The sequence below is a fragment of the Tripterygium wilfordii genome, chromosome 23, assembly GCF_013401445.1.
Source record: "Tripterygium wilfordii isolate XIE 37 chromosome 23, ASM1340144v1, whole genome shotgun sequence".
NCBI lineage: Eukaryota > Viridiplantae > Streptophyta > Magnoliopsida > Celastrales > Celastraceae > Tripterygium > Tripterygium wilfordii.
Window position 1 is genome coordinate 5149313 of NC_052254.1, and position 15234 is coordinate 5164546.

The 15234-nt window shown below is 37.8% G+C and overlaps 1 protein-coding gene across 1 annotated transcript; it reads right to left on the reverse strand.

Annotated features, from left to right (window-relative positions):
- Positions 1 to 1589: 1589 nt before the first annotated feature.
- Positions 1590 to 3025, reverse strand: LOC119992979 (zinc finger protein CONSTANS-LIKE 5-like). Its single transcript, XM_038839838.1, has 2 exons — positions 2161 to 3025; positions 1590 to 2059 (listed from the first exon to the last, which is right to left on the reverse strand). Exons 1-2 carry the CDS (start codon positions 2905 to 2907, stop codon positions 1670 to 1672), a joined length of 1137 nt encoding a protein of 378 aa, XP_038695766.1. The 5' UTR covers positions 2908 to 3025; the 3' UTR covers positions 1590 to 1669.
- Positions 3026 to 15234: the final 12209 nt, after the last annotated feature.

The following is a 15234-nucleotide window of genomic DNA, read 5'->3' on the forward strand; positions in this document are numbered from 1 at the left end:
AGGTCAAGTCGGTGAGGAAGCTGAAAATTTAGAGAGAGTGGGAAATTTTTAGAGATAGAGAGAGCTTGTGAATGATACCGCTGGAATTATATACTAGTTAAAGAAAATAGGCAGGAAAAGTTCGTACTTAGACAATTGTTGGTCGTTTTGGAGACAGCTGCGTTAAGAAAACTAGGGAAAAATGGACCCAAGAAAATAAAATAGAACTTTCCCTAATAAAGTATGTGTGAAGCTTTAAATTATCCTACCTAATTAAAGATTTGGCTCCCAAAAGGCACAACTTTTATTGGTATGATTAACTTGGTATCTTATATTATCAAATATTTAAGTGGCCAATTAGAGAGAAGCATGAGAACCTGAATTTGCCTTAAACATCCAAACCGGTACTTTTTTCGTGCAAATTTGGAAAGCATGCTTGGTCATAGTGTGCATGCCATGCCCTTTATGAGGGAAAGCCAAAGAAACTCTCTCGCTATCATAAACTTTAAAATGGTTGGAGCTGCATTCCCTATTAATTTATCGAATGTCCAAAAGACAAACATTTATGTTGTCATTCTCGGTTAAAAAAGTTAGACATGATCGTAATCTATAATATAAAATATATTATTATCTGGATCAAATTTTCTATGGGTTAATTATACTTTATAACACTGAAAGATAAGGTTTGTTACATTTTAATCACGCAAAAGAAATTTTGTTATAAAATCATCATCTAATATTTCCAAATGACACAAATTAGTGACCTGAGCATATTTCATACTGTTTCAGTCAGGGTTTGAGCTAATGTGGCATCTAGTCAACAAATTTTGACCGACATATACTTATTTGTCTTCCGACTCAATAAAAGCTTATGTGATTGCTTAGGTGGATACCGATGAGGCTTAGGGCTCACATAATGGGCATGAGAAGACATCCAAAAGATGTTTTAACCCCAATCACAAATCAGAAACTTGCAAACCCTTCTCGTCTCAGATTGGACTAAAGGATCATCTTGGTGGTGAGGCGCCACTGATGAGTGCAGCTAGTCAATGATAGCGTATCGTCCCACCACTGTTTGAAAATATCTCGACACGTTCTTTATTGGGTATTTATTTGCCAGACTATCCTGTCTCTAAGGCATCAAAGCATTTGTTGACTAGCTAAATGCCATATCAACGGAAACCCTGATTGGAACTGTATGAAATCTGACCTGATCACTAATTTGTCTCAGTTTGAAACATTAAATGACGATTTTCTAACAAAATATCTCTAAGTGATGAAAATATAACAAGTAATATGTTTCGGTGCTATAAAGAATATTAAATTTTCAAGAAACTAAGCAGCATACAAATTTTCTATTCCACTTCCCTACTACTGTGGCCAGGTTGGTTGGGGTAATTAGTGGTAATTAATTAGCATTCAATTATGATTTATAGTAAAGTTTTATGACGTCGATGTGAGAGCCAATCAGAATAGAGAAATAGATCTACAATCATTTTCAGAGAGTTTGAAAAAAAATCTTACTAGAGATCAGCGAGCAGGACAGAGAGTTGCAGAAGCCCCAGAAAATTATAGAAAAAGAAAGAAAAGGAAACAGGCTTTCTGATCAATATGCATAATGATGATTATTTTACTTGCAAAATAATATAAGTTGTGAGAGTACAGGATGACAACAATAGGAACGTCGGAGTCAAAATGATGGAACGATGCCGTATTGAGTGTCAGCCATGAACGCTACAGATGCCTGAGAACCATAGAAGCGATCCATTCCTACTTGCTTATCGACTTCGGTTCGTTTCGCGAATCGGCCTTTAATTCTTGGTCTGGTCTCGGCGTAGGCTTTGCGTGAAGCATATCGAATGGTTTTCTCAAATTTTCTGTTCTTTCTTTTCTCCCTGTATCTCAAAACCCTCGCTTCCCGATCGATTCCACACAATTGGACCGCTTGATTCGCCCCCGCTGAGACCCATACGCTGGGGTCGACGCCGCCGTTTGTCATGGTTCCGCTAAAACTGTATGATATGTCGGACATGGAATTACCATCCGGAACAACTCCTGCATCCATCGACGACGATGAAACCTGAAAATTCGAATTCAAATTAAATTTCAAAAAAACTATTCTTCTCAATCCATTTTCAGTCCCAAAGAAACCACTTAATTTCAAGGAATTGAAGTAATTACACTTTGACTGAGTGTATGAGCTGCGTAGTTGAACGGAGAGATCTTCGATTTACAGAAATCGATGTCCAAACAATTCTTGTTGTTCATTACCGCAATCGGAGCTGGTTTGGTCTGTACCGGTACCACGCTATCGGTAACCGCACGGTGATGTTGTGGACCGAACCTTACATCTATGGAATTCGGGTAATCGAAATCCAAAAAAGGATTCGGATTCATTTCGGAGAACAACAGGTCCGCTGCTAACTTAACGTCGTGATTTTCCAGGCCGAGTTTTGACGGCAGGTTCTGATTAGGCACAAACCAGGAGGTCCCTTCAGTGTCTTCGTGCTGACACGTGGATCCAATCAAATCGGTTTCAATGGGGACTAGAAAATTGATTGGCGACGATGAGTTGACAATGGACTCCGCGGAGTCGTAGAACGGCTCCACCGGGACCCGCTCGTGGCGTCGCGCTAGTGGATTGGCGGCGTGGATGTCAGCATCGCAAGTAACACACAGAGAGGCCGCGTCTGCCTTGCACGTGACGGCCGCAGGCGCCTGCTCGCACACCTCACACATCCACACGCGCTCGTGTCGCGACGACAGCTTATTCACTTCGTGAATCTTGGTGTCGCAGTTTAGGCACAGGAAAGCCGAGTCAGAGCGGCAAAACGCAGCTGCAGCTGCCGTTTTGCAATAATCGCACCGTTTCCCCGCCCCACTCCACCCGCCGGAAAAACCTTTCAAGTTCTCTATTTCAATTCTCATTTCTTCGGCGATTTCTTGTTTTCTTTTCTTTTGGGTCTCCAAAATCTGTTGCGGAGCTCTGCGTGGGTTCTTCGTGTGAAGCTGAAGAGAAGCGCCTGACTTGTGAGTAAGATGTCTGGGTTTAAGATTTGAGAGACATTATTTATTTCTATGGAGTCGGAGAGAGGAAATCTGGATGCTGACGAGTAAGAGAGGAGTACGTGGAAGATCGTTGGCCACACAAAGAGGGTACCAATTTTTGGCATTTTAATAATGGTTTTTGAGTAGAAGTAATTGTCATTGGTCTGTGCCGACATGGGTCCCACTTGACTTTTGAGGGACTCTATACGATATAGGATTTCTATTTTTAGGAACGGCGCCACAAGCCCTTCATATGCTCATGACCCACATTGCATGTGGGTTGGATCCTGAACATATGGTATCCTATTATAGACACTGTTTTTAGTAAGTGGAACTCATCCAATTGTTCATTGAATAACTAATTGATAGATTTCAAGCTACAAGGAAGATTCGGCGAATCCCCTGGACCAGTTACGACTAGCACAGAGACTTTGTACAGGAGATAACGCATGAGACTTAAAATTTATGAGATCTCGTTTGCGTCAAGAGTTATCACAGTTAAGTTCACCATTTCAACCAATGATCCATTATTATCCTCTTATAGACACATAACATATGGAATTCTGAATATAACAAGAAATTCGGGAAGAAGTTGAGTTCGACTCTTCACCTATGACGTTTCAAGGTATTTGGAGAGAGATGATTCAAATAATTCATGATATAAAGTTATAAACTGACCTTATATTGTAATGGTGTTGATATCAAAACTGTTTACAATTCAGGGAAAATCAGTAATGAAGATATTTATACACTAATTGGTTAGGAATGAGTTTTCCTTTTCGAAAGTCGTGGGTTCAATTCGTGTTGAACTCGTACATAAAATTACTATATACTTAACTTGCACACGTGATTTGTATATTAATACTTAACTTATGAGTTTACTCAGTACATACAAGAACAAGGATGAAGGGTGGGGGTACACTAGGCTGTAGTACAGCCCCAAAAAAATTGTTAAAAAATATATATATACTACTACACATATATTGTATATATTTTTATGCGTATAAACGTTTTTTATGAGTATTTTTTAATAAGTGTATATATATGTTTGTATATTTATACTATAATATTTGAAAATTTTCCTTTTACGAATCACCTAATTAGTGAACAATAAGTAACAATAATAAATTTGAAACTATTCATTCTATTATTGTTAATATTGAACAATAATACATAACCATACTTATGTGTTCTAGTTATACATTTATATATTATTTCATCTTACATGGTCTTTATTTAATTTTCATCAATTTTACTATGTTTTTTTTAATCTTTCGAATTACTTTATGATACCAAATATTAAGATGAAATAATATCATGTCAATAAATTATATTGTTGTAAAACAACCCTAAATTTGTTTTTTTCCCGAGCAAATTGAAATGCATTAATCCACCCGTCGTCAAATCCCCCAGCTCCGCCCTGTACAAGAAGATAGTGATTTTGTAGAGTTTCCATCTAAAAAAAATTGTGACTGTTGTATATGACAAACATTTTAGATATTAATGTCAAAACAGCATTACAAGCTAGAAAATGACTATATCAATTGAATTTAGCCAACTTTGAGAGCTATTCCTTGTACCCAAAAGGCTTTTTATCATCTTCCAACTTCAACTTTTTTACAATGATAATGGGTTAAAGAAGGCCAACGCCCCCACTCAGGACACATCCATGAGATCTCTCCCTGTCGCACGGTCCACTACTACAATTTATCACTGTAATTTGATAGTTTTGGATCCAACGTCATCAATTGCGTGAGCTGTAGCTATAAAATAGTATACCCACTAAAGAAATTGATTGGATAATTTTGGCCTTGAGTTATAAAATGAGAGAGATATCGTGGCCCCAAAATCTAGAACAGCACTGTGAGAGTGCCAGATCAGATGTGGCAGACAATGGGTCGGCCAACCCTATTTCGTTTACTGATTTGGGGATTGAGTCGTTTTCTTATTTTTTTTTTCAAAAAGTTTTAAAGATATTAATAATTTTGAATATAATTTTCTATTTATGCTGAATAAAAAATCAAATTTATTATAAAATACATGAAAATCTGAATAGTTATAAATTGTTGGATACAAGATGTGTTATATGATATTTTTTTCAAAATTTTTTTTGTGTAAGGAAAAGACATATAATAGTTGAGGAGATGGCTTCCATCTTCTCCTCCTACTCCATTCTCTCCTCTCTTTTTTTTATTTGTTCTTTTAATTTGTTGCTATTTTGTTGACTAAAGATTACATGCAAATCATAGTTTTCTCCCTAAAATTCCATTTGGGATATAATTTTGCTTCAAGAACGTTGTATAGTCGGAGATTCTTTAGCAAATTCTGAGATCCAAACTCCAAGATCAAGTATGGATAGTCATGACTTCAGTTGAGTTGGATTTAGATTTAGATCTAGATCTTGATCTACTTCCATATCTGTTCGAAGGAGTTCTCAAACGGTCAGATTTGTTTCGTTCATGTTTTTTTTTTTATTTTTAATTTTATGTTTGTTTGATTAATCCAGCAAAATCCGGTGTAACTAGGTATCATTCGGTTTTCGACGATATCTGGTGGAATTCATCGTTGTCCGGGGGTGTCCGGTGACGACCGGTCTTGTGTTTTTATTTTTTCTTTTTCATTTTTAGTCATTTTGATTGTAATACATTTTTATCGTGGCTCGAGTGCCTTAAAATCTCAAATTCTCTTTCTCAATCTGAGTTAATGAATATATTTCAGTCTCCATGACCTTTTTTGGAAAAAAAGTCAAAATATTAAACACTTTCTATTTACTATTTTTCAGATATTTAAAAAATATTTGTATCTCAACAATTAGGAAAATGAGGTAGTGCCTACCAAAATTCCAGATTTGGACACTCTTTCGAGTCTTTCATTTCTTTATTCAGGGACGTTTCCACCCCACTTTTTGTCTTGACAATCTGTGTGTTCTTTTGGATAATTTATTGTTGCTAAGAGCATGTCCAATGGACACTTGAAACATAGTTTTCAAGTGTCCAAAAGTGAACTTTATGGAAAATTTAGAGTGCTAGAGTTCTACAATGGATGAAAATGAACACTTGAAAACACACTTTCTTGATAATGACACTTGTTTTATAGGTTGTTGTGGAAAATGACACTTGAAATATGAAGTATGGATATAGTTGATGAATAGTGAAGAGAGATGATGAAAAGGAAGAGAGAGGTGATGAAAAGTAAGAGAGAGATGATGGAAAGAAAGAGAGAGAAAATAGAGAAATGAGTTTGAAGTGTTGGAAAGTATAAAGTGTTGATGAATAATGTATATTGTGGGACCCATTCACCCAATTAAATTATGCCACTCAGGATAGAGAAGAAGAGAGAGAATGGTTTTGAAGTGCTTGATATTTGGTTTACCACTGGAGTTGCTCTAAACCCAAATATGTATCGGTGATCTGTCCAGTAAGTGTAAGAGCAAAGAGGATTACGAGACAAGGTTTACCCTACAACCACTGCCATTCAACAATACATACGGGTCAGTTGATTCATAATTAAATGAGTGTGAGTGTTGTCAAATCACAGTTGTATAATATCAAGCAAGAAATCAATTCAAAGATTCAGCAGATTATAGGAGTCTAATTGTAGAAAGAAGTCAATGATTAGTTCCTAAAATCACTCTGTAAAATATTTCATTATTCTCTGTATATAATTAGTCTATCACGACATATTGAAAAGGTAATAAGATTATTCCACTCTTCCAACTTTGAGATGGTATCAGAGGAGTCGATACTGGCCGTCTCTTAATCAAACCCTACTCATTCATTCATCACCAAACACAGTCTGTTGAAACTCATTATCTTCTCATTCTTGAGTCATCATCATGACAAGTGAAGATGTCTCTCCCAAATCAAATTCAATCCCTCAGATTGTCACCATACAAGGAGACAATTCCAACTTCTCAACTGGCATAAAGTTAGATGAAAATAACTATTCTCTATGGCACCAAGTCATGGAGATGAAAATTGCTGGACGAGAAAAACATGGTCACCTAACCGGTGATACTATCCAACCTGCAGCTACAGATCCAGCATACAACAAGTGGCGTGCATCAGATTGTCAAATTAAGAGTTGGCTAGTTGATGCCATGCACCCCAGTCAGATGAAACGATTCATTCGTTATGATACAGCCAAGCAAGTATGGGATGCCATCAAGAAAACATACTCTGATGGTTCTGATGAGGCAAAGATTTATGATCTACATCGACAATCATTTATGATGAAACAGAATGGTAGATCAGTTGCAACATACTATAGTGATCTCACAGAGATATTTCAGGAACTTGATCAGTTAAGCCCCAGCAACATGCAACACCAAGAAGATATGGAAACAAGACGCAAGGAGATTGACCATCTTCGAGTTTATATTTTTCTTGCAGGTTTGAACAATAATTTTGATCAAATCCGAGGAGAAATTTTAAGGATGGAGCCTAAACCTGAACTCGGGGCAGTATATGCACATATTAAAAGAGAGAGTAATCGTCAAGGCACTATGTCTGAAGCAGATTCCACATCTGAAACCGTAGCCTTGGCTACCACAAGGTATAAGCAATCTCGCTCTCAGAATTCAGGTGCTACTCGTAATAGAACTCCAATGAAGTTTGCAAAATGTGGTCTTGAAAATCACACAATTAAAGGATGTTACGAGATTATTGGTTATCCAGAAGGATGGGTTCATAAAGGCCGAAAGAAGGAACCAAGTCGGGCTTCATTCGTCTCTGCTGGACCATTCCAGGAGAAAGACTCTGAACTTCCATCAGGTACATCTGAATCCAAGGCTTTGGCGACCTCAGGTACTTCTTCACTTACTTATAATAGATCATGGATTATTGACACTGGTGCTACTGACCATATGACATCTAGCTCAATTGGATTACACTCCACAAAATCATCATCTCAAACTCATGTTACTAGTGCAAATGGAACCACTTCCCAGGTTTTGGAAGAAGGGTCCCTCTCTCTTACACCTTCATTAAACCTAGATCACATCTTGGTTGTCCCTTCCCTAGACTATAATTTGTTATCTGTTCCTCAGATTATTGATTCCCTTAATTGCACTGTGTGTTTTTGGCCATCTTATTGTCTTTTTCAGGATCTACTCACCAGGGCCGTGATTGGATGTGGTACTAGGAAGGGAAAGTTGTATTATTTGGACCTATCAGATGATTGCAGTAGCAGATTGAGTCGTGTGCATCATGTAAGAGGTACAGAGTCAGACAGAATAAAGCAGATTTGGTTATGGCACAAGCGACTAGGACATGCTTCCTTTGGTTACCTAAAACTTTTATTTCCAGATTTATTTTCTCAATTTGATTTATCAGACTTTCATTGTGAAACTTGCATTTTCGCCAAAAGTCATCGTGTTTCTTACCCATTGAGATTAAATAAAAGTTCTATACCTTTCATGGTTGTCCATTCGGATGTTTTGGGACCATCAAGAGTTCTCACTATTAGTGGCTTTAAGTGGTTTGTGACTTTTATAGATGACTGCACCAGGATGACATGGGTATTTCCCATGAAACAGAAAAGCGAAGTTACTGCAAAATTCAAACAATTTCATCAGTATGTTGCTACACAGTTTGACAGGAAGATCATAACACTACGGTAGATAATGGCAGAGAGTATGTCAACAATGATCTTTCTTATTTTTTTAACCAACAAGAGATTGTTCACCAAACCATATGTGCTTATACGCCACAGCAGAATGGTGTAGCAGAACGAAAGAACCGCCATCTCCTAGAAGTTACTCGTGCATCTTTATTCGAGGCTTATATGCCCCACAAATTTTGGGGGGAGGCTCTTTGTTCTGCAGCTTACCTCATCAATCGGACACCATCCAGTACTCTCCAATATCAAACTCCATTTCAAACATTGACCAACCTTCTCACAGTGCCACCTACACCAAACCTTGAACCACGGATTTTCGGGTGTGTTGCTTACATTCAGTTACATACTCACCAACGTAGCAAGCTGGACCCATGTGCATTACGTTGTGTCTTTGTAGGCTATGCTACCACTCAAAAAGGCTACAAGTGTTTCCATCCACCTACACAAACCTTATATGTTACATCTGATGTTACTTTCAATGAAAGTGAATTTTATTACTCAAGGAACACTTCTGAGCATCCTCTGCAGGGGGAGAACTCTATATTTGCAGAAGATACTCAAAACCAAGTTGTCCATGTTTCCCAGTGTTCCGATGGTAATATTGATGGGTCAACTAATCCTGTGGAAGAACAACTTCAAGTAGGTCAAACCATAAGGGACGAAGAGCAAGGACCAGAAAATTAAATTCAAGAGGAGATTGACCCAGACCATGCCAATCCTACAACAATGCCAGAACAACCACCTACGAATCCAGATAGTGTCCCAAATACAACGTCCCCTATAGTACCATTGCCAGTCAATCAGTCCAGTCCTGAAAACCCTACACAGGTACTTGAACAATCTAACTCTGATTCCCTACCTGAGTCAAGTCATTCAAGTTATAAATTGCCTCCTCGTTCAAACCGAGGAATTCCTAAACAGCAATATGAACCTGATCCAACTTCAAGTGTTAATTACCCTATTGCTAATCATGTGTCTCTTCATAGGTTATCCCCGTCATATGCATCATTTGTGTGTCAATTATCTACTGTATCTATTCCAAGTAATGTGCAGGAAGCTCTTAAGGATCCCAAGTGGACTCAAGCCATGAATGACGAAATGGAGTCTCTCCAAAAGAATTCTACTTGGGAGATGACTCCTTTGCCAGAAGGGAAGCAAACAGTAGGCTGCAGATGGATCTATACAATCAAATTTAGAGCAGATGGAGCAATTGAACGATACAAAGCAAGACTGGTGGCGAAGGGGTATACTCAGACATATGGAATTGACTATTGGGAGACTTTTGCACCTGTAGCTAAAATCAACACAATTCGGGTACTTATCTCATTGGCAGCCAACCTAGATTGGCCTTTACATCAATTTGATGTAAAAAAAATGCTTTTTTACATGGAGACCTAGAAGAAGAAGTCTATATGGATCCTCCTCTTGGATGCAAGATTAAGCCAAGTCAGAGCAACATGGTATGCAAACTCAAAAAGTCTCTTTATGGATTGAAGCAATCACCCCGAGCATGGTTTGGAAGGTTCAGCAAATCAATGAAGAATTTTGGCTACAAACAATGCAATTCTGACCACACTCTCTTCTTGAAACATAAGAAAGGTAAGATAACTGCACTCATTGTGTATGTTGATGACATGATAGTTACAGGGAATGACCCGGAAGAGAAGGAAGCGTTGCAACATTATTTAGCAGCTGAGTTTGAGATGAAAGATCTCGGCGAACTAAAGTATTTCTTGGGCATTGAAGTGGCACGATCAAAGCAAGGAATATTTCTATCACAACGAAAATATGTCCTTGACCTTCTAACCGAAACTGGAATGTTAGCCTGCCAACCAATAGAGACTCCAATGGAGGTGAATCTTAAACTTCATGAAGATGCTGATCAAGTACCTACCAATAAAGAACGATATCAACGTCTTGTTGGTAAGTTGATTTACTTATCACATACAAGACCTGACATAGCATATCCTGTTAGCGTCGTAAGTCAATTTATGCATGCATCGAGAGAGGCTCACATGGATGTTGTGATTCGAATTCTGAGATATCTTAAATCTGTCCCGGGGAAAGGATTGATGTTCTCAAAACATGTTCATCTTGATGTTAAAGGGTATGCAGATGCAGATTGGGCCGGTTCAGTTACTGATAGAAGATCAACATCTGGTTACTTTACTTTCGTGGGAGGCAATTTAGTCTCATGGCGTAGTAAGAAACAGAACGTGGTGGCTAGGTCAAGTGCTGAAGCAGAATATAGGAGTATGACACATGGAATATGTGAACTACTCTGGATAAGAAATTTGATGAGAGAATTGGGGTTCAAACAAAAAGAAGCAATGCAATTGTATTGTGATAACAAGGTTGCAATAGACATCTCACATAATCCAGTGCAACATGATAGGACCAAGCATGTTGAGATTGACAGACATTTCATTAAGGAGAAACTCGAGGCCAAGATCATTGAGGTACCATTTGTCAAATCTGAAGATCAACTTGCAGATATTCTCACCAAAGCAGTTACAGGCAGAATCTTTCACAGCTCACTTAGCAAGTTGGGCATTAAAGACATATATGCACCAACTTGAGGGGGAGTGTCAAATCACAGTTGTATAATATCAAGCAAGAAGTCAATAATATCAAGCAAGAAGATCACAGCTGTATAATATCAAGCAAGAAGTCAATAATGTCAAGCAAGAAGATCACAGCTGTATAATATCAAGCAAGAAGTCAATTCAAAGATTCAGCAAGATTATAGGAGTCTAATTGTAGAAAGAAGTCAATGATTAGTTCCTAAAATCACTCTGTAAAATATTTCATTATTCTCTGTATATAATTAGTCTATCACGACATATTGAAAAGGTAATAAGATTATTCTACTCTTCCAACTTTGAGAAGTGTGAGTGTGAGTGTGAGTGTGAGGTGAGTGTGAGGTGATCATGGCCACATTTGATATGAAATAAAGGGATAGTATGAATATAAGAATTTTAGTAGTATGATTTTCATATTAGCCCACCAGATGCCCCATTAGTGTTATTGTTCGGGTTTTATTTTTTCACTAACAAGTATTTTCATTGGTCCTTTTTTTTTTTCGAATTAACAAGATGGGAAGCAAGAAAAGAAGAAAGCCCTGACAAAACAATGAACCCAAAAAAAACTTAAAGTGATTATTGAAGTTATCCATATTTTGTTGCCCTTTTAACCAAATAGTGGCAACAATAATACTCAAAAACGAGGACACAAAATTATCAATTGTCGGCAAGCATGGACATGCCAACAATCCCTCTGTCGAGCTGGTTAAGGCATACACTCTATTTGATGGTACCCAAGAAGTTTGAATTTCCCCTCCCCCACTTATTTTTTTTTTTTTAAAAAAAGGGGCAAGCATGGACATATATGTAAAACCATGACCTTTCCATTGATGGACATTTTGAGTATTAATGTAAGTCCTGGGCTTATTCTGTAACTGGGCTTAAGCTTTAGTTACTAGTTCAAAATCTATGACCGTCTTCACAGGGCCTCCCCCTTGGGTGCACACAATACACAAAACCTTCGGCTCTTGAACACAATGGCAAAAGAAAACAAATTTACATACCTAAAAAAGAACTCTATCCGGAAGATTTACCCTTACACCTTGATCATTCTCCCTATTATATCAAAAGCCTTTGTTTGCTGTTCACTTAATTCTGAACTACGGTCCATAAGGTATCTGGGTTGACATGGCTGAACATAGTGTTTAACGACTCAGGGTTGGACCCTTAAGTTTGGTGGTGATGGAGTTGGTGACACTAAAAGCAGAAAATAAGGCCATAAGACAAAGAAAGAAAGGTGCTGGTGCCTGGTGGTGGAGTTTGCTGCGTTTATGCTTGCACTTCAGAGCTTATTAACATATATTTAAATTGGAGATATTATAACAATCACACTACCTAGACAAGTACTCGATCTCCTCGCAACATTTGATGCCTTCTACACGTACATTCCTACTGTAACCCCTTCTTTCTTTTTGAACATCCGATCACCTTCTCTTTCTCTTTCGCTTTCTGAGTCTGTGTGTGTCACCTGAAGCACGGGTTAAGTACACATTTGATCGCCGAAAGATTTTCCAAATTCTAATTTGATCACCGAAAATTCAAACGTTGCAACTTAATATATGAAAGTTCAAATTTGTTTCAATCCAGTCACTCGGACAGATTTCTCATTTTTTTGTGCAGTCAACTCGTTGATATGGCATAAAAAGTCAATATAATTGTTATTTTAATTGGTGTGGCATGAGAAGCTTGTGACTATATATTTTTTATTTTTCAAAAATGAAAATAATGACACCAACAAAGATTATAACACCGTGTTGAAATTGGCTCATGTTTGAAATTTTGACATACTTGTCTGGACAACAAATGGGGATTCCTAGATAGTAGGTGTTATTTTGGATACAGAGAACAATACGTCCAGATTGTTCTTTGAGCCGTCCGGATAGATGTCGCAAATCTGTAATTTTCGGGATACTCCTTTATAGAGAACTATAGGGTTTTATTTTTAGAGAGAGAGCTAGCATGACCAAGGACGTAGTCAGGATTTGGATTGAGAGAGGATACTGCGGGAATTCGAGGCAGCACTTCCAAATATTTTTAGGGCTATTTATATGTTATTTGTTAAAATTTAGTATGGTAAATATAATTTGTTCAGCAAAATGATACAGAGAGCAATACGTCCAGATTGTTCTTTGAGCCGTCCGGATAGATGTCGCAAATCTACAATTTTCGGGATACTCCTTTAAAGAGAACTATAGGGTTTTATTTTTAGAGAGAGCTAGCATGGCCAGGGACGTAGTCAGGATTTGGATTGAGAGAGGATACTGCGGGAATTCGAGGCAGCACTTTCAAATTTTTTTTAGGGCTATTTATATGTTATTTGTTAAAATTCAGTATGGTAAATATAATTTGTTCAGCAAAATTAGAGTCGTTTTATTTGAATTATTATAAGAAGAGTGAAGACCTTGTTTGATTCGAACTCGATCATGGAGGGAATGCAACAAACACTCTGACGATCGCACTAAGCAACATTTCTTTGTTAACATTCCAAACTAATAGGTATGCATAGTAATTTAAAAAAATTCAAGGGGGCACGTGCGTGCCCCCCTTGACACACTGAGCTCCATCCTTGAGCATGGCCACCTCCTATAGAGAGAGTACTTTCAAAGGGGAAACACTTGAGAAAGAATGAGGGGATCCAAGAGATAGGCGAGAGTGCGACTCTGGGGTTTCGATTGTCTTGTGGGTAAGTGGTTTCTTGTCTTTGTTGTCTTCTTCATTGGTTTTCTTGTTGAGAGAACTTGTAGAAACAATATAGTATCTAAAGTGGGCTTGTTCTACATGTATTGAATAGTCTCTTGATTTGTAAACTTCTTCATATAATGAAATTGGTTCTCTATTACCTAAGGACGTAGGTCTTTGTGTGTCGAACCGCGTATATCGTTGTGTGTTGTCTCTTTACCGCTTTGATATTGTTTATTACTTGATTTTCTGTATACCTAAGTTGGATTGTTTGATTTAGTCAATCATGTGGTGCTATTAATAAGTTGGTATTGGTAATTTAGCATAATAAGTTGGTATCAGAGACTAGGTTTGTGATTCTAAGTGAAATGGGGGGTTTCCACTTGTGGTATCATAGTTGTTTCACAGCTTAGACCTTTGATTTTTGCTTGAAATTAATTGAATACTGTTAGGTAGAAGATGAGTGAGGAGAATCCAAAGAGGGATACACCATCATTGTCATCTTTCACATCGAGTCCATCTTATGGGAGGGCTATTTCCAATGCTAGGTTTGAAGTAGAAAAATTTGATCGTAAGAGAAATTTTGGTTTGAGGTAGCATGAGGTTAGAGGGTAGGTAAATTTTGGAAGCCATATGTTTAACTTACCCGTATACGTATATGCTTTGTATTTGGGCTTCTTGGTTGGTTTGTGATTTTTTTTGGTGCGGTGTTGGTCTACTCCTGGTGGTGGAGTACACTTGCTTGTTGGCGCACATGCTTCCTTTTTAAGTTTGACTTTGCAGTTCACATTCTTGCAATCCTTGATGGTTGGTTAGTAGGACACTTGGGCTATGTATTGGCCACTTGGTTGCTTGGATTTATCGATAGCTTTTTGGACGAAAGTTCACCACACTCATATGTGCACTGTTAATGACTATGTAGTTTGTATGGTGGTGCATGCTTGGGATCTATGTCCAATACCCTATGGACATGATCAACTTTGGCTTTGACATTGTGGTGCCATTTGGAGGCAGTAGAGTTTAGTTGGAGATAGTTTTTGCTTGGTGACGTCGACATTGACTTGTTCACGCTTGATAAAGTTTGTTTGGAGCACACGTAGGTGTTGGCTCGATTCTTTTTGCCAAGGTGGAGATTTGTGTTGGCTCAAGTTGAGCATTGGTTGTTGATGTCATGATTACTTGCTTGTTAGAGTTCTTTGTTGATTTATCCCATTCTTGCTTGGTGAAGTTTGCTTTGAGTAGGTGAAGATGTTTGCTTGCTCGGTATTTGCCAAGATCTCTATTTGCTGAAATTGGCTCATGTTTGGATTTTTGACATAACTGTCAA

What these genes read in the sequence shown, in the direction of transcription:
- LOC119992979 (XM_038839838.1), bottom strand. Translation starts at nt 2,907, where the DNA reads ATGAGAATTGAAATAGAGAACTTGAAAGGTTTTTCCGGCGGGTGGAGT. An exon ending in CTCATACACTCAGTCAAAGT is followed by an intron (nt 2,060 to 2,160) that starts GTAATTACTTCA and finishes TCGAATTTTCAG; the next exon opens with GTTTCATCGTCGTCGATGGA.